This window comes from Somniosus microcephalus, chromosome 6, assembly GCF_052327205.1.
Source record: "Somniosus microcephalus isolate GS21.2 chromosome 6, FLI_Smic_1.0, whole genome shotgun sequence".
Lineage (NCBI taxonomy): Eukaryota > Metazoa > Chordata > Chondrichthyes > Squaliformes > Somniosidae > Somniosus > Somniosus microcephalus.
In genome coordinates this window covers 14,514,070-14,539,490 of record NC_140992.1, presented here as the reverse complement: position 1 = coordinate 14,539,490, position 25,421 = coordinate 14,514,070, and the positions used below count along the sequence as shown (strand labels likewise).

At 47.2% G+C, this 25,421-nt stretch overlaps 1 protein-coding gene across 1 annotated transcript in view; it reads right to left on the bottom strand.

Annotated features, from left to right (window-relative positions):
• Nucleotides 1-1,134: 1,134 nt before the first annotated feature.
• The window catches only part of LOC147115488 (putative G protein-coupled receptor 149), a 31,021-nt gene continuing 6,734 nt past the window's right edge, over nt 1,135-25,421 (bottom strand). Inside the window, exons 3-4 of the mRNA XM_085989751.1 lie at nt 14,683-15,116; nt 1,135-1,924 (exon numbers count right to left, since the gene is read on the bottom strand). Of these exons, the coding sequence (XP_085845877.1) occupies nt 1,352-1,924; nt 14,683-15,116 (1,007 nt within the window). The 3' untranslated portion in view covers nt 1,135-1,351. The remainder of the gene's footprint in view (nt 1,925-14,682; nt 15,117-25,421) is intronic.

The following is a 25,421-nucleotide window of genomic DNA, read 5'->3' as shown; positions in this document are numbered from 1 at the left end:
GGCTGATCATCGACCTCAACTCCACTTTCCCGCCTGATCACCATATCCCTTGATTCCCCTAGAGTCCAAAATCTATCGATCGCAGCCTTGAATATACTCAAAGGCTCAGCATCCACAGCCCTTTGGGGTAGAAAATTCCAAAGATTCACAGCCCTTTGAGTGAATGAATTTCTCCTCATCTCAGTCTTAAATGGCCGACACCTTATCCTGAGACTATGCCCCCTAGTTCGACACTGCAGCCAGGGGAAACAACCTCTCAGCATCTACCCTGTCAATCCCCCTCAGAATCTTATATGTTTCAATGAGATCAGCTCTCATTCTTCTAAACTCCAGAGAGTGTAGGCCTAATCTACTCAATCTCTCCTCATAGGACAATCCTCTCGTCCCAGGGATCAATCTAGTGAACCTTCATTGCACCGTCTCTAAGACATGTGTGTCCTTTCTCAGATAAGGAGATCAAAACTGTGCACAGTACTCCAAGTGTGGTCTCACCAAAGCCCTGTACAACTGTAGCAAGACTTCCTAACTCTTATACTCCAACCCCCTTGCAATAAAGGCCAACATGCCATTTGCCTTCCTTATTGCTTGCTATACCTGCATGCTAACTTGTGTGATTCAGATTTTGAATGTGACTAATACATAGTGGCTTATGCAGTAAGAATGCAGGAAAGGAAACAAATAATACAGAGCAGGTCTCAGTGAGGATAAATGAAGAAAAAAACTCACGAAATTTCAATTAAAGACCAAAAAAATGACTTTGTTTCCTGTAGCGCCAGGAAAAATCTGGTCGCAATGTTGAGGGACCTCCCCCCTCCCCCCCGAATTAGTACAATTGGAGGATACCCGCGTTCGAGAGTCAGGGGCGTGGCCAGTTTTGTGGCTGGAGATTCGTTTGATGGACAGATGGAAAAGATTGAGGAGACTTGGTCACATTGCAGTTACGCGCATTAATCACTTGCGTCCAAAAATTCCGCCATCTTTTAAGCCACGTAAATGGTTTGCGCCCAGGTTAAGGTTGTATCTGAGCGCAAATGCAAAGGAAACTCAAGCCCACAAAATATAGAGCAGGAGAAACTATCTCTCTGCAAATGTACACGGAAATGGCAGGATACAGTAAATGTGTGTTGCATCTCATCTTTCTTTCAGCACGAAGTGAATCTGAACAGAAGTCACCCAGATTGGAGCAAAGTTGGGCATTTTGAAATTGACCTTCAGATCCGGATCTCACTTTGAACTCATCACTGGTATGATGTGGTGAGCTGTAGAAAGTGCACCACATCATACCACATCACACACACGCACACGTGCCCTGTGACAACTGACACACGAGAAATACTGGTTCCCGCACCCTTCAGCAGTTATTAGAGATTTCCTCTTGTTTCCTGTAGGCTTCGTTCAGGAGCTGTATCTCTTCCTGATAGCCGGATCTGTCGGGGTGCTGTGCGCGGCTGTTCTGCCGGTGTGCCTCCACCGTGTCCGGGATCGAGATGTTGATGTCGCTGCTGGAGTGGTTGGTGGGGATGAGCAGCGAGTAGGAGGCCGACTCCGCCAGGTCCACCGAGATGAAACGGTTCTCGCGGCGTGAGTAGCGCAGGGACGGCGAGCGGGCGTGCGCCGAGGACTGGCTGATGTTGCTGACGATGGACACGGTGTCCAGCGCCTCCTCGTTCTCGCAGATCTCCAGCACCTCCAGGTGGATTTTGACGCTGGCGTCGGCCAGGCTGCCCGGGGAGTCCTCGGCACTGGGCTCGTGGCCCACGCTCTTGGAGCGGTACACCTCCACCTTCTTGGGCACCGGCGTTATCTTCCGCCCCTCGCTGCTGATTTCGTATGTGGACAAGGAGAGGGTCTTGCCGGTGCTTGGGGCGTGTAGCGAGACCATTCCCTGAAAGGCACACAGCGGGACAGACAACCCACCGGGTCGCTGGAGGCAGGGACAAGGAAAGAAAATCAACATTAATGCTGGAAGTTCTTTGACAACAGAGCAAGACGTAATTCCTCATTACAAACCCGTCAGTCACCAAAATTGTTGTTAGAATTACGTAGAATGTTACAGCACAGGCTAACGGTGGAGCGGCGCAAATTGTCCAGCAACTTGTGGCGAGTCACAGCTCACGAGGTATCTCATCCTCGCCACAAGTTGCTGCACGCTTTACACATGAGTAACGGTGAGCGCCGTTAAACGCGCCGTTATTTTGGCAGCTAAATCTGGGCCAATAAGAAAAGTAGACTGCCTAAGGACTCCCCATGTGGCTCGGTGAGCCCATCCAGAGAGCAGCTGGGTCACGCAGTCCGGCAAGGTCCCCGATTCAATCCCCGACCTGTGCTGAATGCTGCTGCTTGTTGTGCTGCAATACCCACTGAGTTATCACCATGGAGTTGAGCACAGGAGCTGGCTGTGATGCGCTCCATGGTCAAATAGCCACACATGAATGATGGAGCACTGAAGGTCAACTGATGTGTGAACGGGACTTGGTGCGAGTTAGGACATGGGCAGCAGAGTTATAGACGAGTTCAAATTCACCGAGTGCGCAAGGTGGGAAGCCAGCCAGGACAGCTTTGGAATAGTTGAGTCTCGAGGTAATAATGGTATGAATAAGGGTTTCAGCAGCAGGTGAGCTGAGGCAGGGGTGGAGACAGGCGATGTTATGGAGGTGGAAGTAGGCGGTCTTGGTGATGGTGAGGATATGGGGACAGAAGCTCAGCTCCGAGTCAAATAGGACACCAAGGTAGCGAACGGTCTGGTTCAGCCTCAGACAGAGGCCAGGGAGAGAGATGGAGATTTCGGACCTTGAGGGCCTGTCAAAGACGAGATACATAATTTAATCACAGAAACCCCACAGTGCAGATAGAGGCCATTTCGGCCCATCGAGCCTGCACTGACACATATCCCTCCCACCCGATCCCCGTAACCCCTACACCAACACATATCCCACCCTATCCCTGTAACCCCACGTATTTAATCCCCCTAACACTAAGGGTCAATTTATCATAGCCAATCAACCTAACCCGCACATCTTTGGACTGTGGGAGGAAACCGGAGCACCCGGAGGAAACCCACGCAAACACGGGGAGAATGTGCAAACTCCACACAGACAGTCACCCGAGGCCGGATTCGAACCCGGGTCTCTAGCGCTGTGAGGCAACAGTGCTAACCACTATGCCATCTATTTGGTGTGACATGGATTTTGGAACCAGAAGTACAGACGAACAATGACGGACAGGTAAAGACCCTCTGGTCCATCCAGCCTGTCTCACATAATTGTGATACCTTGTGTATCACAATATAAGCACTACGCCCTACCCAAAGCCATCCTGGGAGAGGCGAAAAACCAGATAAAAACCCAGGCAAATTTTGGGGAAAAAATCTGGGAAATTCCTCCCGACCCATCGAGGCAATCGAAACTAGTCCAGGAGATCACTCAGGCCCTGAATTCCCTGTGGAGACTACCATTTGTAAGAGGTGATGTCTGCCCTAGCCAGGAACAGGTCAAACTCTTGCTTGAAGGAATTAAAAGGATAGTCCCTTGAAGTTCCAGGGTACTTGACGTATCAAAAAGAAAGGCAGACTGGAACAGGAGGGTGGTGGGGTAACCCTGATAATTAAGGATCATGCAAGGACAGTAGTGAGAAAGGATCTTGGCTCAGAAGATCAGGAAATAGAATCAGTGTAGGTGGAGATAAGAAATAACAAGGGGCAAGAAACAGTGGTGGGAGTAGTTTATAGGCCCCCTAACAGTACCGATACCATCGTTTCCCAACCCCTGGGAAACCCACGCAGCAGCAGTCAATGTTAAATTGGGCTCCCAATTGCACGGTGGGAGGCCGACTTAAATATGTGAATTAATAGTCCCGCCATGGTAGGAAACTCAGACACCCCGATATGCACCGCCGTAAAAAAGACAGTGGGCGTGTTGAGGACGTGTCCCCTTATTTAACTCTTTAATCATCTCCTGCCCATCTTGGGGGGAGGGAGGGAGTTAATATCGAGGCCTTTGATTTCTAACCCTGAGAGTTGAGGGAGGAATGTCGGCCGAGCCAACAGGAGAGCTTCCCTCGTTCTTCAAGTCGTGCCGTGGGCTCTTTTGCATCGAGCTGACAGGGGGCAGATCAGGCCCCAGCTTAACGTCACATCCAAGAGGTGGCTCTTCCAGCAGAGTGCTACTCCCTCAGTCCTGTCCTAAAGCACCAGAGCTTGAACCGGTTAACTCAAAGGCAAGAATGCTGCCAACTGAGCTAAGCTGGCATTTAGCACCACCGTTCAATGTCATGTATTATTCAAGCTGGTTTTTTTTTGTTCTGTTTATTCAGGTCTTAGTGATTTTTTTTTCCCCCTTAAGTTTCCATTTCTTCTCCCACGTTTAATATTTCAGCAGTTGCATTGAGCAGTGTAGTCTCTGCGGAGTGGAGACTTAACGAGCTGACAGCTCTCGTTCATGCAGCAACAAATGATTTAGAAGGGCAGCGATGACACATGCCCCGCCGAGGGGTCAAGCTGGCTCGGTTTCTCTACCGCATGGTGCCTAGCAGCTGCTCCGCATCCTGAATGCCAAGGTGAGGGTGTCGACCAGGGGGGTTTCTGGATTTCAACTGCCTGACGCCAACAGAATGGCTCGCTGACTGCCTGTCTCCGGGGGGGGGGAAACGCTGTCAATAGTGCATGACAATGATCTGAGGAGCCTGGAAGCCAGGAACAGCTATCTGTCTAACTGAGTTAGCCAAAGCCAATTAGAACGCTTCACTGCTGCGTGGACCTATTCATCTCGTATTAGCTTTCTTCCTTCAGTTCGCAAACCTCTAGGGTCAAGGCGAAAAAAAAGCTAATGGCTTTAACACTGATGTCCCTTTCCAATTTGTGTCAGCTGTGGCTCAGTGGGTAGCGCCCCCACCTCTGAGTCAGAAGGTCGTGGGTTCATGTCCCACTCACAGAGACTTGAGCACATAAATCTAGGCTGACGCTCCAGTGCAGTGCTGAGGGAGCGCCGCACTGTCGGAGGTGCCGTCTTTTGGATGAGATGCTAAACCGAGGCCCCGTCTGCCCTCTCAGGGGGATGTAAAAGATCCCACGGCCACTATTTCGAAGAAGAGCAGGGGGAGTTCTCCCCGGTGTCCTGGCCAATGTTTATCCCTCAACCAACATCACTAAAATGGATTATCTGGTCGTTATCACATTGCTGTCTGTGGGAGCTTGCTGTGTACAAATTGGCTGGCGCGTTTCCTCCACTCCATTACAACAGTGCCTACACTTCCGAAAGTACTTCATTAGCTGTAAAGCGCTTTGGGACATCCGGTGGCTGTGAACGGTGCTATAGAAATGCGAGTTCTTTCTTTTCTGCTTTCTCAATCCTATCTGACAAAATCACCAGGAGAGAAGATTTCCCTCTGGTCGTTACGTGTCTGCGATTTTGTAAACAAGGTGGGAAGGTTTTCTCTGACTGCTGCTGTCTCTAGCAAGTTTGCAAGCGCGATCCCTGCTATAGCTCTGACCCTGGTAACTCGTAGCCCCTGAATTTGCTGGGAAAGTAACGGGGAGTTTCACGGCGCATGCCGCTATTAGTGCGTAGGAAAGCCCAGCAAAACCTGCGGCCAGGGTGAAATACGACGTGAGTTGCTAATCAGCACAGATAGCTGGACGATTTGTGCCGCTCCGCCATTAACCTCGCAAAAAACGCAGCTCGCCCTCAACCTCCCCGCGAGTGTCAAGAAATTGCTGCATTCGCGCTGTAACTACGAATGAATCCCGCCACAAACATTTAGGACTGGTATTTTGTGCTGTAAGGACCCTGTTAATGACATGATGATTTGTAGTCCTAATGTGCCCCTGGAGGGGAAGCCCAGCAAAAGAACAATTGGAACTGTAGAGTCTCACTCCTGCAGGTCGTAAATCATTCTGAGAGATTTTTTACTTTTTAACTGGTTTAATTCTTTTCTTTCTTTTCCTTGCTGTCTCTTTTTTCTCTCCTCCTCTTAAACCAACCTTTCTTTCCCTCTCTTTATTTCTCTTTCTGTTTGTAATTTGACTCGAATTCCCCCTATTTCCCCCTCTGTTGTTCGCTCTGTTTCTTTCTCTGTCTTTAAATTTCATTGCTTAAGGAGATTCAAAAAGGAATTGAATAATTACCTGAGGGAGAAAAACTTGCAAGGATATGGGGAAAGAGCAAGAGAGTTCTCCCGGTGTCCCTCAACCAACATCACTAAGACATTTATTTAATTGCTGTTTGTGGGACCTTGCTGTGTGCAAATTTCCCTACATTACAGCAAGTTATTTCCTTATTTCTTAAAATATAAGAAACTGTGTATTTTTTAACTACTTTTCCTTTATGAACTAAGAATGGAAAATATGGGCCAGTAATTCCGGTCCCAACGTGTGAGTACGGACGGGGTACTCACGCGTGGGCCCGTTGGAAGTGCCGGATTTCAGCATGCACAGCGCATGCGCGGGAAACCGGCATTTCCTCCAAGAGGTTCAGAGGTCCAACGCGTGCGCGCAGGACTCTGCGCGCACGCGTTGAACTTCCTTCTTTTTGACAGGTTTGCCCGTGTGTAAGGGCCTGAACTTTTTACACACATAAAAAGGAGGCGTAAGGACTGGATTCTTGAAGGTAAGTGGTCTATTATTTAAAATTATAACATTTTTTCCACAGCTTTATTGTTTTTAAGGACTTTACAGTAAGGTAAGTTTAATTTTAGACCCGATTTCTTAAAAAATTATTTTTTGCAAAAATGTGATTAATTGTTTAAAATAGTTTTTTAAAGTTATTTATAGTTTATTTAATTATTGGGATGTTTTTTTAAATTTTATTTAAAGTTAAACTAGTCTTTTGGGCGCCCGTACTTTTCATGAGTTTTACAGTTCTTACTATCAAACTCATGAATGAAGTTTCCCCTCCCCTGATTGGCTGCACAGTGCTCACCTGATCCCAGCCGGCACATCGAACTAACTACGCCGCTGGATCAGGCAAGCACAGCGCGCCGACATCTGAACCGGGCCAGTGACAGGAATTCCAAGCAGGCCCAGGCTTCAGATGTCGGCGCGCCGGGTGAGTGCACATCGGGGGCTTGCACGCGCGGCAAGCCCCCGATTCTAATTTCTGGTCCAATGTTTCACTGTGCTTTGCGTGGGAAGAGGACAGTCTATATGATCTCGGACTATTCTTCTTGGAGCACAGAAGGTTTACGGGAGATTTAATAGAGGTGTTCAAAATTATGAGGGGTTTTGATCGGGAGAAACTGTCTCCACTGGCAAAAGGGTCGTGAACCAGAGGACACAGATTTAAGGTAATTGGCAAAAGAACCAGAGGGGGAGATGAGGAGCATTTTTTTACGCAGCGAGTTGTTGTGATCTGGAATGTGCTGCCTGAAAGGGCGGTGGAACATAAGAACATAAGAAATAGGAGCAGGAATAGGCCATTCGGCCCCTCGAGCCTGCTCCGCCACTCAATAAGATCATGGCTGATCTTCTACCTCAATTCCACTGCCCCGCCCGCTCCCCATAACCCTACACTCCCTTATCTTGCAAAAATCTGTCTATCTCCACCTTAAATGCATTCAATGACCCAGCCTCCACAGCTCTCTGGGGCAGAGAATTCCACAGATCTACGACCCTCTGAGAGAAGAAATTCCTCCTCATCTCAGTTCTAAAAGGGCGACCCTCAACTTAAACTATGCAGGTTCAATAGTAACATACAAAAAGGAATTGGATAAATACTTGAAGCAGATAAAATTTGCAGGGCTATGGGGAGAGAGCAGGGGGAGTGGGTCTAATCGGAGAGCTCTTTCAAAGAGCCGGCACAGGCACGATGGGCCGAACAGCCTCCTTCTGTGCTGTATGATTCAGTGATCCTGCACAGCTGTACAGAGCCCGAAAGAATGTTTAGCATGTGGGATTTGGGCAGCCTGATTTATTGCAGGCTTTAGTGCTAAAATTGATCCAAATGGTTTGTAAACTACTGATAAGTATTCCTGCTTTCTCATCTACCAGCATTACCTTCAAGAAGCGGACCAGGCAAGAAAATCTCCTGGTATTGTTTCGGTGATGGAGCAGAGTTGGTGTGGCTCAGCCTGTGATCTTTGCCCAGAGTGATCACGCAACAAGCTGGTACGAATAAGGATTTTTACAGAGTGGATGAGAACATGCACAGGAAAAAAATCAGATTCTTAGACGCACTGCATGGAAACAATAAGATTTGAGCTGATCCTTTGCGTGGATTTGTAATTAAAGAAAAGTCATTGCTCAGCTGTCATCACTCATACAAACTGACAGGCACTCGACCCTTCCTCCAGCCATGCACAATGTGACAATGATGTATTCTTATTCCAGTTCTATTGCCGCTGGCCTTTTGAAAGATACCTTTTCAGTTTATCGCTTTTGACAGCAGCACTAGCATCCAGGTGATTAAAAGCAAAAGTTCAAGTGCAACGCTGGCAGGTCTTTTTTTTTAGGCATCTCTTCCCTAAATTAAAGAGAAGGGTCCCACGCTGCAAACTCTGCAGCTTTTTAAAAAATTTACCTCGTCCACCGGGGAGCGGGGGTGCGGCGTGATCAGCAGAGTGCCGGGCTGACTGATCGCGACACGGACCCCGCGTCCGGAGGCGCAAAAAAAAAAGCCGGCATTTTTTTTTCAGGGTGGCCGGCCACCTCACCTTTACATGTCGCCCCGCTCTAGCGGCGGGCCGACCTGCTCGCGTCCCCCTGCAGCAGTCGCTGCTGCTGCCCGGCACTGCTGCAAGGGGGCTGACATGAATCAGTCATTCATGAAAGAAAGACTTATGAAATAATACTGAGCGGCCTACGGGTGGCGCTGTCCAGTGACAGTATAAAATACTCGGGCACGGGCCCAGCTTGCGCAGGACATTCTTAACAGGAACTAGTGAAGGACACAACTAGACCTCCTTGTTGTAAAACAGTTGATTAAAGTTTTGTTTAACGCTTAGACCAAGTGCCTAGTAGTTTTCTTACATCACGGGCGAAGGGGAATTTTTTACGCCGGGGCCGCTACCGGAACGATGCGCCCGAAGATGACGTCATCATCTCCAGGCGCAGGAGATCGGGGCGCAACCCTGTGCCGCTGCCGCTAACCTCCCGCCGAATTTGGCGGGAGGCGAGGTCAGCGCCGCGCCCAGGCGAAAAGACCTTTGCGCCTCGTTAATGCCCCCCACGGGAGGCGCAAAGGAGGGGAATTTCTCCCCCAAAGGGATTTGGTAGAGTGCATAGGGAAAGTCATTCCCCTGGTTGGGGAGTTACTGACAAGGCAGTCATTGATTGAAAATTGTCACACAGAGTATTGAGAGAGTACAGATGTCTTTAGGCAGTTGCTGTTCGAGCAGGGATATGTTCGAGCAGGGACCATTATGTCTTTTAAGGGAAAATTGAATAAACAATAACAGCAATTTGCATTTATATAGTGCCTTTCACGTACTAAAACATCCCAAGGCGCTTCACAGGAGCGTTACCAAACAAAATCTGACACCAAGCCATATAAGCAGATATTAGGACAAGGGAACAAAACCTTGGTCAAGGAAGTGGGTTTTAAGCAACATCTTAAAGGAGGAGAGGGAGGTTGAGATGCGGAGAGGTTTAGGGAGGGAATTCCCTCCTGGATAGACCTTGATTTAACTTCCCCAAAGGTTCAGTTCAGAAAAGCATTGCTTGATTACAGATGTTTACAGACATGGGAAGGGCCCAGATTCGATTCCCCGACCAAAAAGGTAACTGATCTCAGCGGGAACAGCAGTTGGGGGGCTGCAATTAGCCTCAGTGCCCCAGGGCTAGGGAAAGGGGAGATCAGCCAGGGTTCTCTCTCTTGTTCATTATCCAACAACTCCTCCTGCAAAGTATGCCCTGCATAGACTTTGCGTGAGGACAGCGTCGAGCTTGGCTGTGATATCTGCCACAGTCGAATAGCTTGATGATAGTCGCTTGCTCGGCGCACACACATGAAGAATGGCTCCTTGGGCAAGGTACCAGTGCCAATGGAACTGTAGCCCAGCAAGAGTCAGAACTTTTAGGAGAGTATGGGCTGGATTTTCATTGAGGAGGCGTGTCGGAGGCGGGACTACAACTTTTGGGGTTGTAGTCCCGCCTCCATCGAGTTGTGGCCAACCCACACGATTTTCACTTCATTGACCTTGTTGAGCCTACCCAGCGGGTTCAGCAGGCCAATTAAGGGCCACCCGGCAACAGGTGACGTCACAGATTGACATTTCATCTGTCAAAAGCTTTTGACAGATGAAATATCAGCATTTGACAGCTGTTTGAAGCTGTCAAACACTGACAATCTGTACTCCAAGTTAATTCCTTCCTCTCAGGCTGATTTAGAGATCTCTCCAGAACAGAAAGCTGAATGCTGGAACTTTTGACAGCTCGCGGACATTCTGCTTTCTGTGCCGGTGAGATGAGGGACTCCCGAGACCTGAAGGAAGGAAGGCTGTAAAGGTAAGTAAAACTTCTGTAAACACTTTACACACACCAAACACACTTACCTCTGCACTCATGCACCCATCACTCACCTGAACACCGGACATCTCGAACCCTCCAAGTCCTTCAGCCCGACGGTCCGCCTCGCTAACTTGGCGTGGTTTGGAGCCTTTGGGAGGCCCACACTTCAGCAATAAAAATAGGGATTAGGCTAAAAACTGCCCGTTAACTACCTGTTAACAGGCAGTTAATTGGCCCTAATCCCCTTCCTGCCTCGGGGAGGCGGGTCCCAGCACAGGTCAGGTATCCGCCTCCTTTGAAACTGGCATGGAGGCGGGTTGGGGGCGGGATGGGTTTGTGCCCCCCGATTTTGAGATTTTAACACCCCCACACGCCTCCAATCCCACCTCAATGGCCCAATGAAAATCCTGCCCTAAGTGTCAAAACTGTACACTTACAGCACAGAAGGAGCCAAGTCCCATTTGCTTCATCACCCCTGTGCTCTCTGAGCTACATTGGTTCTTGGTTCCCAGTCCAGCAATGCCTCAATTTTAAAATTCTCATCCTTGTTTTCAAATCCCTTCATGGCCTCATCCCTCTCCCTATCTCTGTAACCTCCGCTAGCACTACAGCCCTCTGAGATCTCTGCACTCCTTCAATGCTGGCCTATTGCGCATCCCTGATTTTAATTGCTCCAACATTGGCGGCCGTGCCTTCAACTGCCTCGGCCCTGAGCTCTGAGATTCCCTCCCTAAACCTCTCCGCCTCTTCACCTCTCCTCCTTTAAGATGCTCCTTAAAAACTACCACTTTTACCAAGCTTTTGGTCACCTGCCCTAATATCCCCTTATGTGACTCGGTGTCAGATTTTGTAAATTTTACAATTCAGATAATTTAGGTCAATTTAGGTCAGCGAGCACAGGGGTGAGAGGTGAACGGGACTTGGTGGGAGTTAGGATACGGGCAGCAGAGTTTTGGATGTCTGAGGACAAAACAGGGAAATGGGGAGAGGGCAGGGCGATGGGATTAGTTTTGGATTGCTCTGGCAAAAAGCCAGCACAGACTTGTTGGACGGAATGGCTCCTCCAGTACTGTAACAGTTTTGACACTTACTCTCCTAAAAGTTCTGACTCTTGTTGGGCTACAGTTCCATTGGCACTGGTACCTTGCCCCCAAGGAGGCATTCTTCATGTGTGTGCCCAGGAAGTGGCTGTCATCACCTATTCAACTGTGGCAGGCATCACAGCCAAGCTCGACATAGAAACATAGAAGATAGGAGCAGGAGTAGGCCATTCGGCCCCTTGAGCCTGTTCCGCCATTTAATGATATCATGGCTGATCATCCAAATTCAGTACCCTGTCCCTGCCTTCTCCCCGTATCCCTTGATCCCCTTAGCCTTAAGAAATATATCCAACTCCTTCTTGAATATATTTAATGAATTGGCCTCAACTGCCTTCTGTGGTAGAGAATTCCACAGGTTCACCACTCTCTGGGTGAAGAAATTCCTCCTCATGCTGTCCACGCTGTCCTCACCCAAAGTCTACGCAGGGCATACTTTGCAGGAGGAGTTGTTGGATAATGGACAAGAGAGAGAACCCTGGCTGATCTCCCCTTCCCTAGTCCTGGGGCACGGAGGCTAATTGCAGCCCCCCAGCTGCTGTTCCCACTGAGATCAATTAGCTCTCAGGTCGGGGATTGAATCTGAGACCTTCCCTATGTCTGTAAATCTCAGTTGCTAATTGAGCAATGCATTTCTGAACTGAACCTTTGGGGAAGGTAAATCGAAGTCTATCCATGAAGAACAGCAATAACTTGTTTTTACGTAGCTTCTTTAAGATAGTAAAACGTCCCACAGAAGCATAATCAAACGAAATTTGACAAGGAGCCGTAGAAGGAGATATTAGGACAGGTGACTAAAAGCTTAGTCAGAGTTAGGTTGTAAGGGGCGTCTCAAAGGAGGAGAGAGGGGGGCAAGCTTTAGGGAGGGAATTCCAGAGCTTGGGGCCAAGGCAGCTGCAGGCACGGCCGCCAATGGAGGGGGCGAAGGCAATCAGGGGATGCGCAAGAGGCCAGAATTGGATTAGGGCAGATAGCTTGGAGGGTTGTAGGGCTGGAGGAGGTTACAGAGATAGGGAGGGGCGAGGCCATGGAGGGATTTGAACACAAGGCTGAGAATTTTAAAATCAATTCCCCTTCCATACATAAAATGCAATTAAAGCATTGAACAGAATGTAAAAACTTCCTGTCCCTTTCCAGCATGTATTTTTTTCAAGCCAATTTATTGCAGTTTCCTTCCGAGTGCTATTAAAACTACACTTGCCAGAGCAGATTGTCAACTCCCGAGACACATAAAAATCTGCAGTATAATATCAAATACTGGAGAGACCTCACTCAGAAACAACATGGGGGAAAAATTCAGTTGGTTTGCGCCTCCCGTTAGCGCTTTAAGAGGGCGCTAATGGGGCGCAAAGCAACTAGTGCCCAGGCGCGGCGATGTTTGCGCCGCTCACGAAATTAACTAGACATTTTGCGGCGGCGCTAAACACTACCGCCATGATCTCCTGCTTCGGCAGATCGTGACGTCAGTCGAGTGCGCAATGCCCTGGTAGTGCCCCGGACCGGATATTGAGTGGCACCCCCTGTCTTACCGCCTGCCGCTAGCAACGGCAGGTTGAGGGGAGCATTTTGCAGTGAGGAAGGGACGGGGGAGCGCTATTTAAAGGTGACCGCTTCCTGCCTTTTTTTGTTGGTGACATTTTTGCACCACGCATTCTGAGAGAGAGAGAGAGAGAGACTTCTGGAGAGATTCAACGCTGTGTGAAGGAGTTTTGGGTACTGAGCTGCACTTTGCAGATTCATTTTGATTTGCCCTTGTATCGATTTAGAAGAGACTCTGGGGGCTGCACTCTGCTCTTTCCCTGGGCCTCTCCATTGTTCTTTCCAGCAGATTTGATGTACAGGTCTCTCCAGGCCGAGATTCAAGGCTGCAATGAGCAGGATGTGGATGGAGAGCAAGATCGACCCTCCCCTTTAAGAACTGGCCGGCGCCAGTGTGTCTGTGTTCCATTGCTGACTGACATCACATAAGCTTCGCCAGCGCTCTGAGGTAGCGCCTCGCTCCTCGGCCTTTGCGTCTTAAGACAGGTGTTGAAGCGCCTGATTTAGCGCTCCAATCACCTCCAGGGGCGATAGAAGCCAAGTTTGCAGTCGGAGGCAATAATTAGCGCCAGGCGCTAAACTTTGTGCCCGGCCGATAATCGCGCCCCAAACGGGGCGATACTGAACTTTCCCCCCCATATCTCTTAATTCCCAACAGATATGTCGCCTAGGGCGCACAGAAATATCATTTAGCGGGTAGGGAAACTTAAAAATTTCCTCACTCGGAATACAGAAGGGCCGCCACAGTCGGAGTTCCCAAAGCAAATCAAATATACCTACAAAGTCCGAAAACTTCGCCAATAATGCAGTTGAGATGCTGCTGTGCATTACTAATATTAACAACATTGAGGTAGTTTATAGGAAATTACTTTGTGTTGTTTTAGTAAACGCCGTAATCCTTTTAAGTAAAGAGATTATTTAAAGAGGGTTGTCCTATGAGCAGGGATTGAGTAGATTGGGCCTGCACTCTTTGGAGTTTAGAAGAATGAGAGGTGATCTCATTGAAACATATAAGATTCTGAGGGGGAGTTGACAGGGTAGATACTGGGAGGTTGTTTCCCCTGGCTGGAGAGTCTAGAACTAGGGGGCATAGTCTCAGGATAAGGGGTCGGCCATTTAAGACTGAGATGAGGAGGAATTTCTTCACTCAGAGGGTTGGGAATCTTTGGAATTCTCTGCCCCAGAGGGCTGCGGATGCTGAGTCTTTGAGTATATTCAAGGCTGAGATCGATAGATTTTTGGACTCTCGGGGAATCAAGGGATATGGGGATCGGGCGGGAAAGTGGAGTTGAGGTCGAAGATCAGCCATGATCTTATTGAATGGCGGAACAGGCTCAAAAGCCGTATGGCCTACTCCTGCTCCTAATTCTTATGTTCTTAGATTACCAACTCCGTTAAAATTGCCAATAGAGGGAGTTCATACACGTGTGATATTAATAACGAAGCTCCAACATCATGAAGCTTGAGGTTTGCCCCAGTGGTTCCTCTGTGGACTATGTAACAAAATCGTTACCTTGGGTTTACGATTTCATTACAAAAAGCACACAGGAATATGGTTTAGATGCCACGTTGATGAAGCAGCTGTAAAGCACTTCTGAACACGCTCACCTGTCGCGGGGTCCTTTCAGACTTGCTCCGACACCACTCCCAGTCGATGAGCTCGGGCTTGTGCCCTTCCTCCTGGGTCAGTTTGCACTCTGCGCCGTCTGGGGAGCCAGCGGAGCCAGCGTCCGATTTTCCGGGCTCCTGACTGGTACCTTTGTCCGGACCGGTGTTGACTTTACATGGCTCTGCGCTGTGGTCAGTTGGAGGCTGCGGGGAGCTGTCCAGAGGACAGGTGGTGCTGATCTCGATTCTCGCACCGCTCGGAGTTTCCTTGTTGAGGACGGGGGTGAATTTGCTGCACTCGGACTGGTAGGCGGTAAGATTATGGGAAGACAGAGACTTGCTTTCTTCGCCACCGCAGTTGTTTGCTTGTGATATCTTATAAACTCCATAACCTTGTTGAAATGACAGGTTGAATTCAAAGCCTTTTCGTTTTGCTGGACAAGGACAGAATTATTTGTAAAGGAATAACTGTTGCCATAATGCCACTAAACCAGTAATGAAAAGTATTGAACAATGATTTACACCTTTGACTTGATGATAAGAACCTGGTTTCAATAATAACTCCAATAGTTTTAAATGGGATGCCAGTGCAACACATTTAGCAAAATAACCATATGCAAAATGAAGGGTTTTGATAGATGGATTAGAGAAAGATTACTTCCACTAGTTGGGGAGTCCTTGATCAGGAGGTCAATATTCGACTTAATATTGTCAATAAGAGTGTGAGGTGAGAGGCTGGGAAGCATTTCTTTAGTTTTGAGCTATTGGGACACGGAGGCAGCTGTGGCTCAGTGGTAGCATGCTCGGTGAGTCTAGAAGGTTGTAGATTCAAGCCCCACTCCAGCGACTTGAGCCCATAATCCAGGCTGACACTCCCAGTGCAGCACTGAGGGAGTGCTGCACTGCCGGAGGGTCCATCCTTCAGATGGGATGTTAAACCGAGGCCCTGTCTCCCCTCTCAGGTCGTCGTCGTACGTGTCTTCACACTGTTCCCTTTGGGGAACTGTATGAAGTGGTGGAAGGATTTCTGGCCGCGATTAATGCTTCTTCTGTGACCGTAACCATCTTCGTACCAGCCATTAGGGTGGTTAGTCCTATGGTGGGAGGGTTTTATGGGCTCCCACAACCCATACGAGGGGGGGGCCCACCCACACCCACGGACGCAAGTATCCCGCTGGATGTCAACCCAGAATTTAGAGCCGGAGCTCCGACTCCACTTGCCGGGACTGTCTGGAGCGGGGTTCAAAACCCTACGCCTTCTGGCCCAGCGACGGGGATGCTACTGCTACGCCAAAGGCCCACTCCCCCTCTCAGGTGGACGTAAAAGATCCCATAGCACTATTTCAAGCAGATTATCTGGCCATTAACACATTGCTGTTTGTGGGAGCTTCCTGTGCATAAATTAGCTGCTGCGTTTCCTACATTATGACAGTGACTACATTTCAAAAGTACTTAATTGGCTGTAAAATGTTTTGGGAGATACTGAGATTGTGAAAGGTGCTGTATAAATGAAGTCTTTCTTTTTCTACTTTCACTACTTTGTCAGATAAACATTCTATGCCCTAAGAACCCTTTACGTTAAAAACCTTCTAACCTAACCCTTCAATTTTTTTTAGTGATGATATCGAATTTATCTCTGATAGTTACTGACTCATTGACCACTGGAAATAATATTTCCAGCTTTAATCAAAACCTCTCATGAGAAAAACAATATTAACCACTGCAGAGATATTATACATTTAATAAAGAATAACTATGAATGATTACAAGGCAGAACATCTCATGGGAAGATAACGTGATAGTTATAAAACTCAGCTCTGCTTCTGATACAATTGAAAACCCTTTCAGGAGATTATTGCCTGGGAATCACTGCTGGTTTTTTAATAAAATAGAACATGTTGGAGCTCCCCAGATGGACAGTCAGTACCTGAAGCAGGAAGATTAGTTAATGTTTTGGGTGTAATGCTTCATAAAAATGACCAAAATATTGGCCCGGAATTTGCAGTCAGTGGCGAAGTGAAGGCATTCGCTCCTGGCCCCAAAATAAGTTACACACAAGGACCTCGCGATCCCTGTGTCGAGATCCTCGGGCTTTCCGACCTTCAATTCAAAATCAACCAAGTGCAGTGGGGATCCCCTAGTGCGAGCTGCTGTGACATCAACAATCTGTCTGAGCAGCCAATCAAAACACAGAATTCTCACAGGCAGCGAACAAGGAAGTGGGTAAGCTCTTAAAATCATAGCTTCTTAAATAGTTAGAGAGAGAGCAAAAACAAAGATTGGGGCTCTCACGTGGGGAAAAGGCAAACCAGAAATAAAGACGGACAAAATTAAAAAAAAATTCTTTTGAAAGGTTTCTTAAAAATTTAAATTTCTGTTAAAATGGACAAATTTCACACTGCACAATACCCGGTATTAAAATTAAAATTAATTTTCCAGGTCCTTAATTTCTGTTTAGTAGTAATAACACTGTTAAAGCCACAGTTACACCTAATCCCTTTAGGCTTAACTTTTAGTGGAGAATTTAACAGCAACAACTTGTATTTATATAGCGTCTTTAACATAGTAAAACATCCCAAGGCGCTGCACAGGAGTATTTTAAGACAAAAAATTTGACACTGAACCACAGAAGGATAAATTAGGGCAGGTGACCAAAAGCTTGGTCAAAGAGGTAGGTTTTAAGGAACGTCTTAAAGGAGGAGAGGTAACGAGGCGGCGAGGTTTAGGCAGGGAATTCCAGAGCTTAGGGCCTTAGCAACAGAAGGCACGGCCACCAAAGGTTGAGCAATTATAATCAGGGATGCTCAAGAGGGCAGAATTAGCGGAGCGCAGATATCTCAGGGGGGTGTTGTGGGGCTGGAGGAGAATACAGAGATAGGAAGGGGTGAGGCCATGGAGGGATTTGAAAACAAGGATGAGAATTTTGAAATCGAGGCACTGCTTAACCGGGAGCCAATGTAGGTCAGCGAGCACAGGGGTGATGGGCAAACAGGACTTGGTGTGAGTTAGGACACGGGCAGCCGAGTTTTGGATCACCTCAAGTTTACGTAGGGTGGAATGTGGGAGGCCAGGCAGGAGTGCGTTGGAATAGTCAAGTCTAGAGGTAACAAAGGCATGGATGAGGGTTTCAGCAGTGGATGAGCTGAGGCAAGGGCAGAGATGGGTGATGTTACGGAGGTGGAAATAGGCGGTCTTAGTTATGCTGCGGATATGTGGTCGGAAGCTCATTTCAGGGCCAAATATGACACCAAGGTTGCGAACAGTGTGGTGCAGCCTCAGACAGATGTTAGGGAGAATTTTAGTGGAGAATTTAACAGCAGGGTTATTGCGGAAGAGCAAAAGTTTTCATTGGTTTCCCTGATTTGGGTGATTACAGAGATTGGCAGCTCTATGGCGGCAGGGGATGGTTGGGTCAGAGCGCCAGACTGTTTCGGAGCTCTCAATGACAGACCCCAGCGTCAGGATTTCCACACTTGCCAAACCTCGAAGTTGTGATCAGTTTCAAAGTTGGAATGATGGCGAATGCTAACAGTTCGCTGTCATCCCGACTGAAAATTCCGGGCCATTATTGTTTCTCTTTCAGATGCCGTGGTTTTTCCAGCATTTTCTGTTTTTATCTCCAATTTCCTGCATTCAAATTTTTCCCCATTTTTGAAAAGAATAACCTCTCCAGTGAAATAAATGAAAATGTCCACTGCACTCTCTTTGTTTAATGCGGGGCTTTTAAACGGAAGGGGAATAAAGACAGAGCTTGCAATTACATCGCACCTTTCAGGATATCCCAAATAGAAAAAGAAAAAAAGACTTGCATTTATATAGCGCCTTTCACGATCACCAGAGCGCTTTACAGCCAATGAAGTACTTTTTGAAGTCTAATCACTGTTGTAATGTAGGAAACGCGGCAGCCAATCTGCATACAGCAAGCTCCCACAAACAGCAATGTGATAATGGCCAGATTATATGTTTCAGTGATGTTGATTGAGGGATAAATATAACTCCCCTGCTCTTCTTCGAATAGTGGCCGTGGGATCTTTTACGTCCACCTGAGAGATCAGACGGGGCCTCGGTTTTACGTCTCATCCAAAAGATGGCACCTCCAACAGTGCAGCGCCCCCTCAGTACTGCACTGGAGTGTCAGTCTAGATTTTTGTGCTCAAGTCTCTGGAGTGGGACTTGAAACCACAACCTTCTGACTCAGAGGCGAGAGAGAGTGCTACCTGCTGAGCCACAGGTGACAATAGCAGAACAACCCATGAATCACTATTGTTATGAAGGATTAATGGTTAAGTATGCTTATTGAGTACGAACTAACAACTAACTGCTGGGGAATAATACACAAGCTATATATTCTACATAGGCTGGAGTGTGCTTGAAGACAGTCACAAATTGAGGGACTGAGCTGACGTAATGGCCCATGAGAGTGTAACTTGAGCAATTTTGCAACTGAACGATTTGTTTTTCTCTGCTCTTCTCTGCCACAGTTCTCCCCTCCATGCTACCCTGAAGAAACCTGAAAGAATATTTCAAAGACAGATTAAAAGAGCATTATAAGGCTTTGTGGATTTATTATATGGAAAAGAATTTAAGGATGGCATTTTTGACCAGTTTTTTTAAGTTCAATATATGTCATTGGCGACAAATTGAACTTTAATTTCTGAAGCTAATAAATTGTAAAAGGAAAGTCTGTCTGTACAGTCTGACAGATGTTGTTAATGTCTTTAATGATGACTTTAATTTCTACAGTTAAAAACTGGTAACGGAATGATTCTATGGTGCAAAGAATGATCGTGGTGTTGTTAATGTGTTTATTGTTGAATAAATCCAATTTTTAATAAAAGGTATTGATTCCTTGCCGGGTTCCATTAGCACCAGATGCCTCCATCACGTCACACAAATGGTCATTATTCAGGTACGACTCTTGACAGTAAGCCCCTGCAGGTTATTCAACATTCAGTTGCTTTGAAAGACACCCTGGCCAGTGGTATTCTATATAACATATATACAGGTAAGACTCATTTCGTTTTGTCTCTGGTTAGAATTATATTGGCTGAGAGTGGCTGCTGTGAGGACACTGACAGATGGCGACCTCCCCTCAGGGAATTGGGTCATTTGGAATGAAGTGTTATTGTACCATGCGATGTAAACTGCTAACGATATCAGGTTTTACTACACTGCACGTTACATGGGTATAGCATAGTTCACATATCATGAATGTAGATTACATATTTCCAGGGAATTCCCTTAGCAAAGAAATATGGCCATGGCCATCTTTATTGCCTCTTAACTGAGGCACACTGCTCAGCACATCCGCTGTATCAAAATGGCCCCGATTTTGCTGGAGTGAGGAATCTCCCGGTGAGTGTCGTTCGTTAGACTTTTTCCTGCACCCGTCAGCTCGAAAATGTTTTGCCCTGTAAGCTGCTGGAAGTGCGAGCTGATAACGGAGCGACGAGGGCATTGGAGCACCTGGGACCTTAGAGGGGACCAGCAGTCTATCTCTTTAACCAATGAGATTTAAGGATTGAGAAGTAAACAGAGGAATGATGGAGAAGAGGGCGAATTAGAATCAAATCAGGTACAGAAAGGGAAATAAAGAGAGGGATTGAAAGAGAGAGAGAGAGAGAAGAGACAGAAAGAGAAAGTAAGAATTAAAAAAAATTTACATTTTAAATTTTAGAAATCTCCAACAACAATTTACTACCTGTAGGAATGAGACGTCACAGTTTCACTTGTTTCCGTTCGGTGCCGAAAAGTTTGAGTGGCACTGCAGCAACATAATTATCCTCATCAAAAAGGCACTTGCACTGTTAAGTAGCAGCCCTAACTTTCTGCGATGAGTTTAATGGGCAATTAATGCGCAAATGCAAACATTTCTTGAAACTCATGGTGAGGTTGAGGGCAATCCTGCAGTTTTCGCGAGGTTAACGGGGGCATGGTGGAAATCATCCGGCAACCTGTGGCGATTCGCAGCTCACGGGGTATCTCTCCCTCACTACAAGTTTCTGGATGATTTACTCATTAATAACACTGAGTGCCATTAAACGCGCTGTTATGTTGGCAGCAAAATCTGGGCCAATAAGATTGATGGCCTTAAAAACAGACTGCCTAAAGTCTCCCCGTGTGGCTCAGTGAGTAGCTGAGCCATGCAGCCCACCAAGGTGCCAGGTTCAATCCCCGACCTGTGCTGAACGTTGCTACTGATTGCTACTCTGCAATACCCACTGAGGGATGAGGATGAGAGTTGACTGTGATGCACTCCGCAGTCAAATAGCAAGTCAAAATTCACACATGAACAATGGAGCACTGAAGGAAAACTGCCACGTGTAGAACTGTATCCCAGCAAGGAATCAACACGTAGCACTACAGCACAGAAGCAGGCCATTCGGCCCAGCTGGTCCATGCTGGTCTTTATGGTCCACATAAGCCTCGTCCCACCCCTCCTCATCTCACCCTACAAGAATTTCCTTCTATTCCTTTCTTCCTCGTGCTTATCCAGCTTCCCCTTAAATGCATCTATGCTATTCGTCTCAACCACTCCCTGTGTAGTGAGTTCCACATTCTCACCGCTCTCTGGGTAAAGAAGTTAGAAGAACACTTTTGGGATAGGAACAAGGAGGAGAAACATAAAGAACAAGGAACTCTATGTGAACGCTAGCTTAGCCTGTCAACATATCACTGCATTGTAATATACTCTAGACCGTATATTCACATTTTCTTTACAAGGAGTTAAGACAGATAATGACAGAAAGCAGTTTCTCACAGTTGAATCATTTTGTTCTTTATGTAAATTCAAAGAAAAATACTTTCCCTAAATCCACATTGTAGACCTCTGCAGTTTGGTCAAACACTGAGGATAATTTCCCAAGGCTCCAGGAACGCTTACCACCTATGGTACATATCAGAAAATTGCCGGCTCATTTGATGCAATTTTCCACCCTTTGGCCACAGTTGTCTGATATGTGCTGATGGTAGCTCAGGTTTCCCACCAGCAGCGAGTACTCAGACCCGTTGCTTCCAATTCACACAACAGCAACTTCCATTAATAGATTCATAGAAATTTACGGCACAGGAGGAGGCCATTCGGCCCATCGTGTCTGTGCCGGCCGAAAAAGAGCCATCCAGCCTAATCCCACTTTCCAGCTCTTGGTCCATAGCCCTGTAGGTTACGGCACTTCAAGTGCATATTCAAGTACTTTTTAAATGTGATGAGGGTCTCTGCTTCTACCACCCTTTCAGGCAGTGAGTTCCAGACCCCCACCACCCTCTGGGTGAAACAATTTCTCCTCAACTCCCCTCTAATCCTTCCACCAATTACTTTAAATCCATGCCCCCTGGTTATTGACCTCTCTGCTAACGGAAGATTAGCACCTTTAACACAGTAAAATTCCCAAGGTGCATTACAGGAGCGTTATCAAGCAAAAATTGACACCGAGCCACATGAGATATTAGAACAGGTTGGTCAACGAGGTCGGTTTAATGGGACGTCTTAAAGGAGGAGAGAGAGAAGTGGAGAGGCGGAGAGGTTTAGGGAGGGAACTCCAGAGCTCAGGGCCTCTGCAGCTGAAAGCACGGCCGCCAACGGTGGAGCGATAAAAATCAGGGATGTGCAAGAGGTCAGAATTGGGAGGAAGGCAGAGATCTCAGAGACTTGTCGGGCTTGGAGGGGTCTACAGAGATAGGGAGGGGGCGAGGCCATGGAGGGATTTGAAAACAAGGATGAGAATTAAAAAATGGTGGCATTGCCAGACTGGGAACCAATGTAGGTCAGTGAGCACAAGGGTGATGGGTGAATGGGACTCGGGACCCTATACCAGTAGTACTGATAACTCAGTGCCCCTGGTAATACGTCTTTACATAGAATGGCACTAATATTGAGAAACTTCTGACTGGAATGGTATTGTACCTGTAGGTGGCACTCTAATCAAACAGTGACTTGACCAAATGATTACAATGGAGTGGTGACCTTAACATTACAAGACCTTCCCAAATGAACACCCACAATGCACAATCACCAGTCTTTTAACTGGCCCCGCTCTGCACCAAGCAGTATTTTAGCCCTCAAACTGTGCTTGCTGTGCACAAATTTGACATGAAATCTTCTTCCCCTCCACTCTTTGGGCATGATTCTAACCCTCAACCCTGCTCCACTGAGCAAGATTTCAGCCCTGAACCCCTTCCAACGCTCCTACCCATCCCCACTTAGCAAGATTTCGGCCCTAAATCCCCCCTCGCCCACCAAGCAAGTTGTTGGCTCACAAAACTCTGTCCCAATGAATATCTTTGTTACCCTCAAACCACACTCCCCCACCCTAAACTAAGTTTTCAGCCCTTTACTCCCAACACCACTGAGCAAGATTTTGATGCCTTACTCCCCACTTGGTGCCAATCCCAATCTCCCCAACACCCTGCACTAGCTGCAATTGCCCCTCACAGGCAATCCCTATCTCACTTTAATACCCCTTTTACAGAAACCCCCATTTCCTATCCACCGCACCCCCACCACTGGCTGCATGTTGCTTCTCTGATTATGGGATATTGCATGCTTCAATCCCCCTAACATTACTAATCTGAATTCTGCTTCCTCAGCACTTCCGTTCCTCTCCCCATCTCTCTCCCCTCCCCATTTCCTTCATCACCCACAGCCCTCTCCATCCTCTTTCCCTTTCCTCCCCTTCTCTCCCCTCCTCCCCCCCGCCACTCCCCTTCGCCTGCTTTTCCACGCTTCCCTTCCTCATCTCCTCTCTCCATCCTTCCCCCTCCAATTTGCTGTCGCCTCTTCCCAATTCTCCCAACTCCACTCCCCGGGCTGGATTTTCATTGAGGAGGCGGGTAGGAGGCGGGACTACAACTTTAGGGGTTGTAGTCCTGCCTCCATCGAGTTCTAGCCAACCCACGCGATTTTCACTTGATTGATCTTGCTGAGCCCGCCCAGTGGGCTCAGCAGGCCAATTAAGGGCTACCCGGCAACAGGTGACATCACAGATTGAAATTTCATCTGTCAAGACCTTTTGACAGATGAAATATCAGTGTTTCACAGCTGTTTGAAGCTGTCAAACACTGACAATCTGTACTCCAGGTTAATTCCTTCCTCTCAGGATGATTTAGAGATCTCCCTGGAACAGAAAGCTGAAGGCTGCAATTTTTGACAGATCACAGCCATTCTGCTTTCTGTGCTGGTGAGATGAGGGACTCCCGAGACCTGAAGGAAGGAAGGCTGTAAAGGTAAGTACATGTAAGTAAAACTTCTTTAAACACTTTACACACACCAAGCACACTTACCTCTTCACTCATGTACCCATCACTCACCTGAACACCGATCATCTTGAATCCTCCAAGCCCTTCATCCTGACGGCTCGCCTCGCTAACTTGGCGTGGTTTGGAGCTGTCGGGAATCCCACACTTCAAGAATGAAAATAGGGATTAGGCTAAAAACTGCCTGTTAACTACCTGTTAACAGGCAGTTAATTGGCACTAATCCCCTTCCTGCCTCGGGGAGGCGGGTCCCAGCACGGGTCGGGTAGCCGCCTCCTTTGAAACTGGCATGGAGGCGGGTTGGGGCGGGATTGGTTTGTGCCCCCCCGATTTCGGGATTTTAACCCTCCACATGCCTCCAATCCCGCCTCCACGGCCCAATGAAAATCCTGCCACCCATCTTTGGTTGAAGTTTACGTAGTCAGTTCCTATTATGAATGTGGCCATCAGAAATTATAATGGAAAAAGTTGATACAAAAGTGTGACAGTAAAGCGGCAACAGGAAGTAAGATTTTTCAGACAAAAAAGTGAGTGCAAATATAAAATCTCATGAAGCATACAAAATTCTGAGGGGGGATTGACAGGGTCGACATTTAAAACTAACATGGAGGAATTTCTTCACTCAGAGGGTTGTGAATCTTTGGAATTCTCTGCCCCAAAGGGTAGTGGATGCTGAATCGTTGAGTATATTCAAGGCTGAGATCGATAGATTTTTGGACTCTAGGGGAATCAAGGGATATGGGGATAGTGCAGGAAAGTGGAGTTGAGGTCGAAGATCAGCCATGAGCTTATTGAATGGCGGAGCAGGCCTGAGGGGCCGTGTCGCCGACTCCTGCTCCTAATTCTTATATTCTCAACTTTTGAATAATAGAAATGTTTGTGGGCTTGCTGGGAATAGCGAGCAGATGAAGAAATTGTGATCTTGCTACATATGATGACCAGTGGATTTTTTGTTTTTACCCCAATATAATTTCTCATGAGTCATTCATCTTATTCATGGTAACAGTTTCCTATCAGATTTCAGTCCTGGTTAGGTTTTGGCGTCTGTAGAATCGTTGCCGTTCCATGTTTCCAGAGTTGCTTCAACCCACACCTTGATGGCTTGTGATGATGTCTCTAACTTTTGGCAAAAAAAGCAAAAGCTTTGAAGGAAATTATTTTAAAATTCGGAATAATTTACAGGAGTAGTAAATGGGATTGAAGCTTTCCTCCTCATGAAATACAACCTGTGTTCCCTAACAATGAGTTTCTTGTTTGCTAGTTGCCCAGTCAGCCTGACTGCTGTGAATAAAATATCTCTTGTGGTAGCAATTCTGTTTTGATAATGTGCCCACTTCAAAGCAAATTATATAAAACTGCACACAGTTGTTAGATAAATGGATTTATCGGGGATGGCCTTTGCATATGAGAGATAAAATTACTAAGTGTATAATCTATCTGGGAACTGTACAATTTCCGGGCTCTGAGTATGTATCATAACAGGTTGG